The following is a 16650-nucleotide window of genomic DNA, read 5'->3' as shown; positions in this document are numbered from 1 at the left end:
CTCATTGTTCTTGTCAAATAACCTGTAGTTAAGTTACAGAAAAGAGCAATGGAAAAGGTCCTAAATGGCAAGTGGGTGCCTCCTGGCTTTGGCTGAAAGGCAAATGCTGAGGCTGAGAGGTTTTGCATTGAGATAATCCCCCCAGACACCTGGTAGAGCAGTGTGGTTTTGGATGGGAATTAAGGTTTATGCAGGTTCACAGGTGGTCACAGGGGTGGGGTGGTGTATGCCAGCAGAGGTTACAGCAACTCATGTGGGTGTAAAACGTAGTCTGCATCAGCCCAAATCCTGACTGTGAGACAAGAGAGAAATAAAGGGATGCTCCTGGTGAAAGGGTAAAGATGGGGAGCCAAGAGGGGCTCAGAGCTGCTATGAGCAGCTTGGCAAAGCTGAGTAATGCAAGAAGGGTAATACAGCTCCTTTCTCCCATGGTCACACAGGGATCCTCCTGTTCAGACCATAGTGCAGTTACTCTCCGTGTCCTTGGGGCCTGCTCCGAGTGAGACTGCTCTGTAATCAGCAGAGCCTTGATGCAGGGGAAGCCTCGATTTTAAGAAAAGTCTGGGGTGGCCTCCAGTACCTTTGCAGAAGTTGGCACAGAGGATAAAGGCATCATCTTTGGGTTCCCATGGGAACCCTCTTGCAGAGCATCCCTAACAGTGCTCTGGGGGTTTCTAGGAGCAGAGGTAGCCCTCATGTCACCATCTTTTAGCCCTGATGGGGTGTTCAGCTATGCATCCCTGGGGCAGCCTAAATATGGACCTAGAAAGCAGATCCCTGGGAAGCTTTGTCCATGCTGTTCTTGCTGAAGTGCCTGTGCTACAGGAGCTGCTCTCTGCCTCTCCTTTCTTTCCAATTGTGTGTCCAGAAAAGCTAAGTGTCAAACAGAGGAAATATAAAAATGCATGCCATTTATTTCTGTACATAACCAAAGCACTTGTAATTAGTGTCTTCAGATGGAAAACCAGACAAAACTTTCCCCTCCCCAAACCAGAAGATTAAGTGCTATGTTGTCAGGCTCATGACAATAAAGAAAAACCTCAATGCCTTTTTTTTCTTTCCTAAAATGTACATTTAATAACTAAAAAAGGGCTAAAAATATTTAAAAGGCATATTCTTATTGGGAAGGCATGAAGGAATACTGCTTTTTCCTTGTGAGCCTTGCTCCAGTGCTGTTCAGTGGTTGTAGCTGATAGCAATCCAACTTGAGAGAAGAATGCAAAACAGAAGAACAATATTTACTTGAAGCTAATTGTAATTTTCACAAATGGTCACCAAAAGAGCCCAAATATCATCAGAAAAGGGAAGCTGCTGTGTCTGTTGCAGGAACACTGCCTTCCTGAGTGTAGGGTTAAAGCAATCCTATCTCCATCTCTGGCCTCGATTAAAACAGAAGGGGAACTGCTGTTCAGGCGATAAGAGAGACCAGAGGCTTCCATTAATATGTAAATTTTGGATCAAAAAGGAAAATGAGGGGCTCCAGACAGAAGCCACCTCTCAATAGATGGGTTTTGAATTTGCATGCACTAGCAAAAGGCACATCTAGTATGTCCTGGCTCCTATAAAGGGGAGGAAGGGATGGGATGGAGGCATGACCCCACTAAACTTTTCCTGTTTGGGTTGAATAATGTCTATCCTTAAAGGATGTTTACCTGAAATAATGTCTTTATAATGTTTGTCCAAGCTCTTTGTGACAGATTCTCAAATCCAGAAAGGATCATGTCAGTCAAACTTCATCTCTTGCCCTTCATGGCAAGCAACATCTGTATTTGCCCTGCAGGATGGACTGAGTCACTCATAGCTCATTAAAAAAATAATACTGAAAGGACAGAGAACTTGGCAAACACCTTGCCAGCTTATGCTATGGTTTATGCCCTGCCTGTCTTAGAGGGGAAAAAATGTGGAAGAATTCAAGTGTTGACACTAGATCAGGAAGCAGTCACTGAGGATCTGCATCCAAGCGTGTATGCAGAGCTACAGTGAGATGCATTAACGCCTTGGAGATACCAATGTCTCTTCCCTTTTTCCTTCAGCCAGATGCTGCTTGAGTCCTCCTATCTCCTTCCACAACAGTCTGTGGGTCTCCAGCATTTTTTCCACCTTTATAAGCTCCATCTTCAAGACAATTCTCCCTGTTTCAAGATGAGGATTGAGAAAGCTGGTCCATGCTCTTTAGAAGGGCCTCTTGCAATTTGCTATGCTCTCTCCTGCTCTCTTTTAACTTTGCCTTCATTTCCCCCATTTTTGGGAAAGCTCTTTGGGCTGCATTCCTTTGCCTTGCTCCTTTTTTGCTCTGAGTGTAAATCTGACCCTCACTAAAACACAAGCTACTTTCTTCTAGCATCACCTTTGCTGCCTGATGTGGCATCAGCCCCATCCCTGGCAACAGAGTGCAAATTCCCCTCAGGAATGAGAAGATAGCCCCAACCTGTGAGGGTGGCTGAGCTGCCTTCATATGAAAATAAATGCTAACACCTTCAATTAATCCAGAAAGAACACGGAATAGTTAGCACTAGGCTATGAAGCACTTTGTCTTGCTTCTCTGCCTTTCTCCATCAAGATTATTCTGGGGCAGTATTAAAAAAAAAAAAGAGATTAAAACCCCACAGCTTTTCCAGAAATATTTTTCCATGTTCCTGAGCAATTTGGCAGCTGCAAAACTGCAGTAAAGGAGGGTCATTCACTCCCTTTGTGGGGAACCTTCTTGTTGCTGGCTGCAGATGTGCTCCCTCCTGCCCGCTTTGATAAATGGGGAGAAAACATGGCATTTTGGGGTATAGGCTTGTAGAAGGGTTTCTTGGGCTCTGAGGAAGTAATTCATTAGCAAAAGAAGGCTGTTTATCACAAGGACCAGTCTCGCTTCAAGCAAGACTTTCCCCATCAAGAGGAATAGTTCAGGCAAGGGAAATCTTAGCCTTTGGGCTGGGGAGGCAGGTTTAGCTCCTCCTGCCCCAAGCAAGGACTGCCTCTGGCTGTCCTGGAGCAGTTCCAGTTCCTCTTGTGGTGCCTTATGATGCCCTTAGTGCAGCATTTTTCTTATTAAAGAAATCATTGTGGAGGAGTTGGGCAGAGCCCTCAGCAGCTCTTCTTGGGGTCACAGAGAAGTGGGGTGTGTGACAGCAGAGGGGCAGTTATCCAGTCCCAAACTGCTCCAACCCTGCTATTCTTCTGCTGCCAGAAGGAGGTTGCAGACCTTGGAGTTGGCTTGGTGTAAGGCAAACTCTTTCCCAGGCATGGTGCCCTGCCTGCCTTTTTGAGTGGTGCTGCTCTGGCTCCCAGCAGACTTGGAAACTGTGAAGATTTCCCTGTGGGACAAGGTGACAGCAAGATGGTCAGGAGGTTGTGGTGGACCTCATCCTCCTCCTAGACCTGCATATTCATCATCTCCTAGGCGAGTGGTCTAGGCATGGTGCTTCTACTGATGTCAGCATGAACTTATGGTGTCCTTCCCCCATCCCGACTGGTTTTGACCCACCCTGCTCAGTAAGTGTACAACCATTAATTCCCTCCTCTCCCCAAGAAGTCCTCCCTTATCTCAAGCACATCACAGTGTTTCTGCAGTATCTGGCCATATCCAGAGACTACCTGTATGGGACTTGCTCCTCTTTCAGCTGCAGGCACATGAGCACGGGGCTGCTGGAAAACCTCAGCATGGTGTCAAACTGGATTGAGGTCTCTGCCTCTGTCTGGCTTCTCAGGGTGGCTTGGAGGAAAGGGGTATCTAGTTCTGCCTGGAAATCAATGGTGAGGCTTCCCCTGTGAGAGAGAAGCACATGGGTCTGGTCACTGAGCAATTGCTCCAAATGACCCCATAAGCATCTTAGGTCTGGCCATGGAAAAGGAGTGTGTAACCAGCACCCACCACACCCCTACCTAACATGTCCGCCAGGAAAGCCTAGACCAACCAAAAGAGCAAGAGGCTGTGGAAAGCCAGCCTAAGGTGGAACATTCGTTGTGCTGGGCCCACTGGGTACCCTGCATCCCCAGAGCCAAGCAGTTTCCTGCCCGCTGACCTTGCATTGATGCTGGTTTTCAGTTCCTGCTCCCAAATGCTCACATCCATGTCAGCTGAAATGTCAAGCCCCAGCCCGCCCTGGAGTCTGATGGCCACTTGGAAGCCAGGCTGCAGAGGAATGACCTGGAAGATGGAGAAGACAAACCTTGCTGTGACCAGGCACTGCTCTTGGCTGAGCAGCTGATAATGACAACAGCTTGTGACTGCTGGGACTGCTAATCCCAACCCCACAGGAAGGAACTGAAGCCGTGTATGCTCCATGGCAGAAGCAGTCATCCTGCTGTTTTACCAGTCCCAAGAGACATCTGGTAGTGCCACCTCGCTCTTAGACCTGTGTCTGCAGTAACATAAAATGAAATCCACTGGCTTGTGCCGTGGAATTCACTAGGATTTAGTGTGAAGACAGGTCACACACCCCTCCTCCTTCCCCCATCGGGTACCTGGTGATGGTCCATCAGCAGAAGGTTCCCTTTGACCACACTTGTGGGTTCTCCACTGCTTAACAGGACCTTGGCCATTAAGTCTGTATATCCCTGGAAGAAGGTGATTGGACGCAACTGAACATCAAAGAAGATGGCAGACATCCTGGCCATGAGCTCTGGCTCCTCTTCCCCTTCCAAGGTGTTTTCTCCCAGCATCGAGTCCATCCCTTGTGCTTCAATAGTGACCTAAACCACAGAAGCAGAGATGTGAGAGCTGTACAGAGCAAGGCTGGAGAGCCTATTTTTTGCTCTGCAGTTCTATTTGAGTTTCTGTATTTGTCCAGCCCTAGTGTTGGCACCCCTTGAAGCAGGAGAACAGTGATGGGGTGGATTGGATGGGGCACCCAAACTATCCCTGAGCACTGTGAAGCAGTGGTGTCATACCCACTGTGTTTTGGGGGAGTATCCTTCTCCAGAGCAGGTCTGGTTTCACATACAAATGTATGTATTTCTGATGTGGAGCACACTGAGTGCAGAGATGAGGTCAAGCACCATAAGGAGGTTATGAGGGGACACAAGTGGAGTAGTGACATCACTGGATTGGTGCTGTTATCCCCTTCCACGTATGTGGCCTCCAGCCACTCTCTGTGCAGCGCACCTGAGCTGCATGAAGCTGCTGTCCATGGCTGAGCAGTGAGAAGTCAGAGACACTCTTCCTCAGGAATCCACCCTCCAAAAACAGCAGATCCAGGCCAAAGGTGGAAAGCAGGTCTTGGGTGTCTGAAAGGCAGAGGGATATCTATAAGCACCCCTGTGTTTATGTGCAGTGCCTGTCACATCTCTCTCTGTGAATGAGTCATTGATGGTGGTGAACCATAAAAGCTCTGACAGCAGCAGCAGGGTTGAAGGATGACAAGAAAACATACAGATCCTGTTGGTGGGATGTGGAAGGCTGTGATCCTGGCAAGTGCGGCTGTTGTGCCCAGTGCCAGTCAGTGCTCAGCAGGACAGGACTGTATCTTAAAAGAGCTTGCCAAGATTGATTGCAGGAACTGGGAGGTCACTGGGTACCTCTAGAATCAGGATCCCGAGAGCTCCTTGGTAATTTGTAAGCCTCCTCAATAGATTGTATGGGTTGGTCAGGGTGGCTGACCTGCACAGATCTCTCATGTTAGCTGTTAAATAGCTGATAAAGCTAAATGATTCAGAGAGGAAAGCTTCTCAGCACCATCTCTTTCCATTCTTGCAACAATCAAAGGCTTTAGCATTGCAATATTTTCTTCCAGTTCTTGGCTATTTTGCCCCCACATACCCCCTACAAGGCTAGGCTGAACTAATTTGAAGAGGGAAGGAAATGAGAGCTGAGGGGTGAAGATTTAAGCAGATATTTAGCAAGCATTGATTGCTGCAGTCTCTCCGAAGGTTGAAGATTTTTATCTCAGTACAAGGATTCTCCTCTTTGAAGAGCTTATTAAAAATACCTGCAGAGCTGAGGAATGGAACTGAGTATCTTGACTTATCAGGAAAAGCACAGAAACTCCCACCCACAATCTGCCATTTGCTTCACCTCCAGCTGAAGTACCTCTCTCAAATTACCAGGATTTGGGAAAAGCATGTGGCACAGCCCAGCCTTCCTGCTGTAGGGGTATCAGTGGAAGGTGTATATATATATCTCAGGTGATGGCAGCCAGCCAGCCTCAGCTACTGCTGGAGAACATGATCAGAAGCCTCACACCGAGATTTTGGGGCATTTCTGTAAAGCTGAGGCCTCTTCTGAAAGCTGCCTTTCCCTACCAACCCTTACTTCAGCCATTTGAGGGGACAATGGGGTCATTGTCCTCTGTGGTGTCACCTGCCAGAGGTCCTGAGAAAGAAGAGGAGATGCCAGCTTTTGAGAAGAAGTTGTAATTATTTATCCGTGGGTCTCCCATGATGTCTTTCATTATCTTCCTGGAAGCAAGAGGGAAAGGGTATGTCAGCACTGGGAGGGAAGGAAGGGAAAATGTTAGTGTTTGTTACAGATAGCCATACAAAGAAGGAAATACAAATCTCTGAAGTATTTCTGTTGGTTGCTGACTGCCCAGGGAAGTGTGAGCAAAAAATAGAAATGAGCAGACACAGGTTCCCCTGAAACTTCCCTCTTCTACAGCTTATTAGGATAAACCAGTCAGATATTTTTGTACAGCTTCTGCTTAGCTCTGAAGAACATTGGTGCTCAGTTCGTTTTGTGCAGATAGGAAGATGTATACAGTTACACATTGTGCACTGCCCTGCAAGACAGTTCTGGCCTTCAAGGACTCTGCTGAAACCACATGCTTGGGTCCCTCTGCTATGGGGCAGGACAAGGAGGGACAGTGTGTTTCGGCTGGCTGAGTGGAGTCTGCACTAGCAGTCCTCCTCTTTTCTTCCTATAGCAGCTGGGAATTTCCAGACAGCATCAACGCCAGCTCTAAGAAGTGATGCTCACATGCTTCAAAGGCTAGCTGGCTCAAAAAGCCACAGCTGGAGTGTGGAGGAAGAGAAAAAAACAGTGAGGTAGAGCTAGGGGAAAAAATGCAGCCTTCCTCTCCTGACCCACCTTGCTGGATAGTGGTGGTGAGCATACAGGCTGCTCTGGACCTTCAGCAGCAGAAATGTTGCCATCTCTGTCTCCATCTCATTGGCAGCCAGCAGGAGGTTGATGACATCCATGGGCAAGGGCTCCTTATTCAGGAGGATATCTGCAGCACCCAGGCGACATGTTTTTTCATAGCTCTTCCTCTTCTTGTGGAAAATCCTTCTCATTGCTTGTTTCACCTGATGAGAGAGGGCAATTAAAATGGTGGTGGTAGGGTGGTAATGTGCAAATGGTAGCTCCATTTTGCACTCCTGATGGCTTGGAACACCAAGCTTTGGCAGCTTTGTTTTGTACCTTGCTGGAGATGTGCTGAGCGGGGAATCGCCGCAGGGCAGAGATGGCTGCAATGGCAACCATGGTGGGACCCTCCTCAGCGTGGTCCAGGAGGATAGGGATGGTTTCGGGCAGTGCTGCATTCCCCAAGGCCAGCAGGTAAATGACCATCTTGGACTCCTCCTCAGCACCTCTTAGCCCCCTGAGGATGGTTTCCACCCCACGCTCCACCTCCTGCTCAGGGTTTTCAGTAGGACAGAAAAGAAGGAGGGTGAAGTGAGGGACAGGAGATATTCTGGGCACCTCCAGAGGAGGGGGGGAACATCTGAGAAAGCCAAGCATGGGATGACTCACCTGCAGCCCACACAGTTTCTGGAGGCACAGCTTGCCGACCAGAGAGCCCACGGCAAGTATCCCTGTCTCCTGGACCTCAGGGGCCAGCTGCTTCCCATCCAGCTTGTCCTGGGTATCCAGAAAAGGGTATCATAAGCAGGAAAAAAAAGAAAGAATGGGTAAAAAGAGAGAGAAGGAGTATGTTTTATCTCTTACCAAAAAGCTTTTGCCAAAAAAAGGAAAAACTAATTCTTACCTGCCTTGAAGGAGGCAATGCATGGTTTAATTGGATAAAATACTGATTATTTCATAGTGGGTTTGAATTAAGCTTTTTCTATCTGTAATGCATTGATATTAAGCACTTTCTGCTGAACGCTTTTCCTCCAAGGAGCATCTACTCCCATTGCCAATATCCCATTAAAAGCACATAAAATAATCCAATATGCAGGAAGATGTATTTCTAAATAAAATATTTTCCTTTTTCCTGCAAACATGCTTGCTGTTCCCTCCTGCCTGAAACGGGGTGAGGATCCACCTGGGACTCAGGACCCACAGGCAGGGAGAGAAATGTCCATACTTACTAACACCAGGCGGAGAAGTTGTCCTGAAGGCCGGGGGGAGAAAGCTGCTGCACAGAGAAACTTTTCCAGCAGGGAACTGGGCTTCTTGCTGAAATCCAGGAAGTCGGAGAGAGCTGCCAAAGATGCCACTGACTGTGCAGCCACTGCTGCCTCCACAATGAAGGGGCTGGAGCAAGAAAAGGGAAGTCATCAGTGGCACAACCCACCAAGCAGCTGGAGAACAAAGAAGGTACCCTGTGCAGCTCCTCATCCCCCTTTCTCTTCTCCATGCTTTCCTCTTAATTTAACTCTCAGGAGCTTCAGTTCATTAGTTAAAAAAGCCTAGAAGGCTGGCTCTGGCTCTGAACTTGCACATGTTGAAGTATTTCACTGGCCTCAGTGCCCACACTGCAAGGAATGGGTGCTATGGCCATAGGTGGGTGGTGTGTAAATAACAGACCTCCAATGGTATTTGCAGAAAGCCTTGCTGGAGTATTCACTCTGCTCCAAAGTCAGAAAAAAATAAAGCCATGCAGTGTTTGTACGGAACGGGCATTAAGAAAAAACAGAGACATTCACACTATGCAGGATGGCTGCTGGGACCAGGTGGGGTGTAGGGACCAGCACCAAATGACCCTAGTTGCCAGGGCCAGGAATGATCCTACATGCCTGGGCTCTGCATGCACAGAGATCAGTTTTGGTAAGATAGCTCCTGGGATTCTTACAGCATCTCCTCGTGTGCTGTCCTCAGCAGCTGCAGAACATCTCTCTTCTTGGCACTGCGCAGCATCTGGATGAACCTCTGGAACTGCCAGGCTGTCGCTGCCTTCGAGGTGTCCATTTTGACTTTCTGGCTGTCAAAAGCCTTCAGGTAGGCTCTCAGCTGCAAAGATGAGGTTTGCTAGGTGGGATTTTTATCCTCATTATCGTGGGATAAAGTTTATACTTGGGAAATATTTAGGAGTGGAGAGGGTCCATTGGGGTCATTCAGTTGCCTCCAGGCCTCAACTGCAGCCTCCCACCCCCACTGATGAGGACTTGTGCTGAAGCCCAATTCCCCAGTCTGTGGTATGTGTCAGGAAAAGGTCAGGAGAAACTGGGAGCAGCCCTGGTGCCTTCAAGTTGCAATTCCAGATTTCCCAGGTGAAAAGCATGAAGGACTTGAGGACACAAAAAAAACCCCAAACCCTTGTTTGTCCTTGTCAGCCTAACATGCAGTGGAAATATTTCCTGACCTCAGACCTGTGATGAGTTTAACCCAGCTGTATATGACAGCTGTGCACCAGGTTTCTTTCCCCATCACAGAAATGCAGCTATGTCAGGGAATCCTTCCACCACAGATAGCAACATTACACATTAGGACAGGTAACAGGTCAGGCTGTTGCTCTACAGCACTTCTGGGGCCACACCCTGCCTTGACAGCAGTAACCTACCTGTCCAAATGCACCACTGGGGCATAACCCCAAATCCTACAGCCTTCTGCTGCCTGCCTAGGTGCTCAGCTTGGGGGAAAGCATGTGGTGAGTTTTGGGGTTGGGTAGAATCACTGACCGACAGGCAGTGGGTGCAGACCCTCCTGAAGGGCAGGCTGGCCATGTTCAGGGGCTGGTGCTGTCCCTTCATGCCAGCCAGTGCATCCTTAAGGCTTTGTGCAGCCACCTCTGCTGGGCCGGGTATTGGAGGAGATGCTAGCTGGAGCTGCTGCCTGTGGAGGGACGAGAAGCCATTGGGAAGTGCTTCATCATTTACAGCCTCCATGGCTCAAAGGCTGTTTGGGTTCATGCAGACTTGGAGAAGGAGGAGATGTGGGGCAAAGCTGTTGAAAGGTGCCTGGTGTTCCCCCTGTGCCATGCCCAGCTGCTGCACTCTATCCTCATCGTTACCTGCACCAGGCTGTGCCACTTGAGCTGGCAGGAGAGCATTGGACACATCCAACAAGTACACCTTCATCCCATGCCAGGCTGCCCAATTAGGGTAGTGGCACAGGGACGTCACTCACCTTGAACTGATTTTGATGCCAGTGGTGGACTTCAGGGCTAGAGACACCATGTGGCTTTCCTCTGCCAGCACTGAGTGGAGGAGGTTATCTTTTACCATGTACTGGCTTCTGCTTGTGGGCTGCCACTTCAGTCCAAAAATCTTGAAAAAAGAAAGGCAAAGGCAAAAAATGCAACTTTTTCTCTCTTCCCCATGAGACTTCTTTCCTCTCTGTTAGCAGCAAAAGAGTTTTCCAGTCCACAAAGTCACCTGCTTTGCTTGCAAAATGTAGGAAAGGGAAATCCAGAAGAGTCTGACCTCTTCCTAGATGTGGGAGAAGGCAGCACCAGGTAAGGACCACAGCGAAGGGGATACTTTGCCTACAGCTGGTGGGAGATCAGACTGGTGACACCACACGGACTTCCTTTTTCATTACAAGGTGGTGTCACCATGGCTCAGGCACAGGAAAGGGCTGTAGAGCGAGCAGGGTATGCTCCTGCCTGGCTTGGGTGATGCATAGAAACTGAGAACTGGAAATAAATGCCTCCAAAAGCATTGCCCATGCTTCAGGTCTATTTGCCTGTGCTCTATAGCTACCCCAACACATCTGTATGGCCCCCAGTGCTAAAACCTGCCTCATCCTGATGAGCATCAGCAAAGACATTCTCCAAGTGAAAGTGGAAGCTAAGCAACAGTGATTTCCATGGAGCTCATGCCAAAACCTCTCAGCTCCCTCACTATGCTGTGTGGTGGCCTTTGGGAAGCTCTCTGGGTGTTTTCTTTCCAAAACAAATTACAGACTTGCTGGACTTCACCTCTGCTTCATCAACCAGCTGTGGTGAGGGGAGCGGGGGACACGCTGGAGGGTGTTATCAGAGCAGCTGGGCTTGCACATTGCAGGCCTTAGGGAAAGGAAGAGCTGAACCATGTGCAAGAGTGAGTTTTGATAGCAAATGGCATTAGTAGTAATAGCATCTGTATTCTAACAGAGCTTTTTTTATCCACAGGCTTTCCCTTTTACAGAAGTGGGCAGTATCATTGTTTTGCTGTCACAGCTACAGGCAAGGTCCAGAGAGTTGCCTCAATCCAGACGGCAGGTCTGTAGGAAAACCTACATGCCAAAAATGTGCTATGCAGGGTTGGCTATTTTTTGGGGTAAATTTGCCATGATGCATACCCCAGAAACTTTAATTATATGAACACTCAGAGTCTGACTGCCAGGTGTTGAGACCCCTGCCAAAACCTGTCTGTGTGGTGATGTCCATTTTTACATTGAATTCAGTAGAATTTATGTATTTTAAAACACCCACTGATTTTAATCACAGCAGGTATAATGGCATTAAGATCCGCAGAGTTTCATCTGTTTAAGTCAGGGCTAAACACAGGCTTCTGCTTTAAATGAAACAAGCAGTGGTCTTTGCCCCTGTCTCCTGTCAACCTAATCCCCAATCCAGTGAGTCTGAGTTCCAGAAAGCATTTCTGTAACTCCACCTTCCCAAGCAGGATTAGTTGACTGGTGAGAAGTGATAACAAGGGTGGAATGATTCAAAACATATGCTTCTCCTGAGGTGTGTTGGTACATCCCACTCTGGGTATGGGTCTAAGAGCTAGAGTCCCATCTCAGACTGGTACAAAAGACTGAAGCCAGCTGTGACTGGGACTCAAAGACCACCTACAGGAAGATTTTGGGGCCAGCCCTGTCGTACTTGATATAAGTTGAGCCCACCACCACAAGAGAAATGGACTTGCTTTGTTTATGGAGGCGAATCCGGAGTTCGGCTTTACACAGCTGAGGAGATCTTTTGTCTTTGTGATGGAATGGTTGGACACAGTGTATGTGACTTGGCAGCTCCCAGAGACATCCTCCTGAAACATAAATGTAAGTGACCATTGGCTTTGATTGACCCTGAATAAAATGATCTATGTAGAGAACACACACAGAGGACAAATTAATTTATAGAAAAATCATCAAAAACCTAGAAAATGGGCCTTAACTGAGGATGGTGGATAGCTCCAAGTCCATCTGGGTGGGAAATCTGCTTTTGAAAATTCAGGCTAACACCACCACCAGCATCTTTGTGCCTCTATTTTGGGTTTTGAAGTTATTTCATGTTGTTCACAGGCCACTCCAGCTGAGCTCTGGAGGAAGAGATTTCCTTGCTTTTTGCTGGCTAGGCTAGGTTAGGCAAAACACATCTTGCTTGGTAGGAATTCCAATGGAGTTTTTTCTCTGCTATTTCTATGGTCCAGGGAAAAATGATGATTTTGTAAGTGTGCCCATCCTGAAAATCACCTACTTATTTTGGTGGAACAGCAAAGTCCATGATGTTTATGCTGAATTTTTCCTCCTTTACTGAAGCACCTATGCTGGCTGTGCTTTGGGGCTGGCTCTCCTGCTGTGGCATGGTCCCTGGCTTTCGGGCAGGATTCGGCCCCAGCTTTGCACCTACCTCCACTGCAGTGCCAGCATGAGGCTGGAGCTGGAGCAGACTGATGATGCCCCGCTTCAGGTTTGAGATCAGGATGCTTTCTGCTTCATTCCCATAGGCAGCTTTGACCTGGAAGGGGACAAAGAGGTGCTGACTGCAGGAACAGCTCTGGAGGCTCTGCAGGCTCTCTGCTGCCTTCTCTGCTGAAAGGCATCTCCCTGTAGCCGAAGTAACACCCTCTAGATATCTGAAGATTTTTCTCAAGGAGGACTGTATCCCTCAATAGCATGATCTTTGTGGGTGCATGCCTATGAAATCCCACTGCCCTGTTTTTTCCAAAGACTTAGAGGAGAAGGTCAGAAAGGAATATGTATCCCACGGTTAGGACTGAAGCCCTTTTAACATGGGAAGTTGCATCTCCAGCTGAGCCTGCAGGCCATTTGGAGGATGAGGCTCCACCTATGGTCTTGCTGGACCCTGTGGGAGACTGTATATTCCTACATTTGCCACTCTGGTCCCTTGTGTTCTGATAGGAAATCGGAGGTGAAGCAGATGTTTGTATGGGCTTCATAGCTGGGAAAATCTGGGATGTGGGTAGGAGTGCTCTGCAAGCACATGAGCAAGCCCAGGAGGTATCCAGCTGACCTTCCCACTGCTCCAGGAGATGAACACTGGCTGCTGGAGCTCTGCCTGTGATTCCTGGCTCAGTGTAATCTCTGCAGGGGGACCTCTAGTGCCGTCCTGGCTCTCCTCTTCTGGCTCATGCTGGGCTTTCAGGTCACGGACCTATGATGGCATAAGATGGCAGAAAACAGTGACCAAGGACATCTGTCCTAAAATTGTTATGTGTTTTACCTGCAGGTGATGGCCTCTTGATCAGAGAGGTAATTTTTCAGGTGGCTTGGTCTAGAGAGGGAAGGAGCTAAAGACAGCATCACTAGTCCCAGGAGGAGTACTCATCCACAATGGCTTTGCCAACTCACAGACCTGCACCTGGAGCAGCTCTTCCCTGTCTTGGTCCCTCCAGAGCCTGCACAGCTGGACCAACGCCTCAGCCCGCAACCAGGCTCCCCGCAGTGACGGTGTGGATGTGTGATCCAGCTGGACATCCAGGGTATAGTTGTACTGATATAGGGCCTTGGGCTGGAAAGAAAGCAGCTGCAAATCCCCTGAGGAAAGATGCAAATGCTGAAAGTATGAGGTTGCAGATGTCAGTCCTTCCACATGCTGCAGCCAGCATCCTCCCTTGTAGCAAGAACCTGGACTTGCACAGATGCTTACAACCTGTATCACTTTGCCTCCTGGAAGTGTCATTTTTACGCCAAGTAGTAGGTATAACTGACATGTTTGAGGGAGAACATAGGGAGGTTTTAATGGGAAATTATTTGTGCCTGCAATTTGGATATTTGTGTGTTCTTGGGATGGCAGCTGATTCCTGCTTGTGTTTCCAGTCCCTCCTTAAAATGCTGTACAGATTGTTGGCTCTGCTTGGGGATTTCAGGACTTTTTGAAAGTGCCTGGGAATGAACTTTGATCCTGAAGTAAAGTATCCTGAGCAGGAAACTTATCCAGACAGGAGGGATATCTCAAAGAGCATTTTCAGCATTGTACATTAACTGGGGCAATGTTGACATTTTTATTAAGAGCAGAAGAGAGGCCATATTCTTCATATTTTGTGTTTCCCAACAGACCTGCTAATTCTTAATTAAACCACTGACTTTGTGATAGGGCAAAATGAATTTGGTGCGGCAGCTTTAGATCAAACTCCTTGCCTTAATCTCATCTGTCTAGAATTATTCGGAGCGCCTTCTCTTGTTCCTATGCAAATATAACTGTAGGGAGGAGGACTGCCTTTGCCATGATATAACCAGTCTAATCTATTTTCTTAAGTCACTAGAAATTCTCCTGCAAATCTTGCTGGGCTTCTGAAATGTTTTATAGTTCTACTACTTTTGCTGTAATACCAAATGAAAGGAACTGATGGAAGTCCAGCCGGCTCCCTGGGGCTTTGCCCTGTGACTCAGGCTGAAGAGTTTCTATATTTCTGTGCTATGCACAGTTTAAAAAGCTCCAGCTCTACAAATTTCCTCACTCCCCACAGAGGACTTCCACAGTCCCAGAAGATCCTGTTGCCTTGGGAGATGCTCAGTTCATTTGCAGTTTTGGCAATAACTCTTCCCTCCCTGTCTGGAGACTAGGGAACTGTTGCGTTATGGCGAGCTCCGGGAGGCTTTTTGTGCACTGGGATAAGCGTCCTGCCTCTCGGGGCACCCATACCCTGTTGTGTCCCTGACCCGAAGAAGCCCAAAGTCTCTTACCTTTTGCTGTGCTCACGAAGGAAAAGCAAAGCAGGCAAATGTATCCCAAACCTGCTTGCAGATTCATGGTGGGTTCTGGGAGCTGGGCAGGAGAGACAGGGAAGGAAGGGGGGTGGGAGAGGGACTATACAACAAAAGTGGGAACAATCTGCAGCGGTCAGGCGATGGGGCCCAACCTTCTCCCTATCCACGCCTTATGCACCCAAAGAAAAGCAAATAATTAAACCTTTTCACCAACCCCCAGCAGCCACGAAGGGTTTGGAAATCAGCTAAGGGTTGCCAAAGGCTGGCGGGTGGGGAGGAAAGCTGCCAGGAGCATTGTAGGGTGGAGAAATTGCCAATTTGCCTTGATACAGGACAGGGATGCTCAGAAAGCTGCTCCGTTCCTCGGTGAACCATCTCTTCCTGCCAAAAGGGGAAGGGGAAGAAATGGTTACTTTTGAAAGAAAAGACCTGGAAGGGGAAGGGGGAAAACTGCTTTTCCATCCTTTTAGTCAGAGACTGGGATTTGCAGCCTGGAGGCTCAAATTACTTAAAGGGACAGGCTGGAGGGGGATGGGGAGATCCCGCTGATGGGCTGGACTATGAACACCATTATCCATCCCTGTAATCCCCCCAGAACAGCGTGGGAAAGGGCTTAGGAAGTGGGTGCTTTGCTCGTTGTGCTCCACATAGCCTGCTAACCCCTTTGCCCACTAACCGTGGGGCTTTTTCTGTGCAGGAACTTTTCAAGTGCTGAGTTTGTTTCCTAAAGACACTACAGGCTGCAAAGGGCCAAAGTCCATATGAGGTGGCTTAGGGTTCTGTGAATTCTGTTTACCAAAAATAATGGGCATGTGGGAGAGAGTGGGGCACGTTGCATCCTCCTTGTACGTGGATCTGAGAGGTAGTACTGTCATTGTGGAAGCAATCTGCATTGTATAGTAGGACCAAAACCCTATGGGTTTGGTGTTACATAATTTTTTAGGGCAGTCCTCCAGCTCTGCATCACTACTGGAGTTTTGGGCCACTAATGTGATCTGAAAAGCGGGACGGATCCAGATGTGAGCTACCTGGGGACAGTGCACCTATAGGTTTCCCAAACATGGTGTCTCTACTTGGTCCTCTGAAGGTCTTTATGGATAAATATCTCATATTTAGATTGAAGCATTTTCTTCTCTTTATTACTGTCTTTCTTGCTGGTCTGTCAGCTTTTCATTCAAGTTTCCTTTTGAGTGATGACCATCAGGGCTATCCTTGAGCCGGCTGTTCAAGATGTATCCACAGGCTATGAGACCATTATTTGTGAGGGTCTGCCTGCATCAGCTTCACTTCCTGGGATGCACTGAGAGAGCAAAGCACACTGGGGATGATGGGAGTCCTGCTGACCACAGAAAGCTCAGCCCTTTAGCCAGGGTGGGGAAAAATGAAATATTTCAAAGAACAAAGTGGCTGTTGAGCGTTTAAGTCCTGAAAATAAGGTTGCAGAGTGGTTGTAACCTAAACACGCTACCTGAAGAGGAAAGGAAACAGAGATAGCTTGTGGAAAAGACCCTGCTGAAAAGGGGGCCTCAAACAGGAACTGGACTTCAGCAGGTTTGTTAATTTAAACTTGGGGGTGCTGAGTCCTTCCAGGACCAGGGAAGGGGACAAGCTGCAACCTGCTTTCTCATAGGCAGCTCCGGACTGCCGACTGCTACCTGCTGGGAAGTTGGAGAGGCAAAACC

General features: G+C 48.2%; 1 protein-coding gene across 1 annotated transcript; it reads right to left on the bottom strand.

The window, feature by feature from the left end:
• Positions 1 to 891: 891 nt before the first annotated feature.
• LOC101872149 (microsomal triglyceride transfer protein-like) lies at positions 892 to 15152 on the bottom strand. The gene is made up of 18 exons (XM_005154003.3): positions 14945 to 15152; positions 13614 to 13795; positions 13272 to 13412; positions 12648 to 12755; positions 11947 to 12063; positions 10220 to 10359; positions 9772 to 9925; positions 8946 to 9103; positions 8242 to 8407; positions 7682 to 7789; positions 7349 to 7561; positions 7016 to 7233; positions 6290 to 6387; positions 5096 to 5217; positions 4456 to 4683; positions 4014 to 4138; positions 3586 to 3756; positions 892 to 3305 (listed from the first exon to the last, which is right to left on the bottom strand). Exons 1-18 carry the CDS (start codon positions 15009 to 15011, stop codon positions 3161 to 3163), a joined length of 2661 nt encoding a protein of 886 aa, XP_005154060.1. The 5' UTR covers positions 15012 to 15152; the 3' UTR covers positions 892 to 3160.
• Positions 15153 to 16650: the final 1498 nt, after the last annotated feature.

Source organism: Melopsittacus undulatus, chromosome 4 (assembly GCF_012275295.1).
Source record: "Melopsittacus undulatus isolate bMelUnd1 chromosome 4, bMelUnd1.mat.Z, whole genome shotgun sequence".
Lineage (NCBI taxonomy): Eukaryota > Metazoa > Chordata > Aves > Psittaciformes > Psittaculidae > Melopsittacus > Melopsittacus undulatus.
This window is presented reverse-complemented; position numbering and strand designations above follow the sequence as displayed.

Excerpts from the sequence above, each read along its gene's own strand:
- LOC101872149 (XM_005154003.3), bottom strand. The coding sequence starts at position 15,011 with ATGAATCTGCAAGCAGGTTTGGGATACATTTGCCTGCTTTGCTTTTCC. Across the intron at positions 13,413-13,613 it reads AAGAGCTGCTCCAGGTGCAG|GTCCGTGACCTGAAAGCCCA; the intron begins GTCTGTGAGTTG and ends ATGCCATCATAG. Across the intron at positions 7,790-8,241 it reads AACTTCTCCGCCTGGTGTTA|GACAAGCTGGATGGGAAGCA; the intron begins GTAAGTATGGAC and ends CTGGATACCCAG.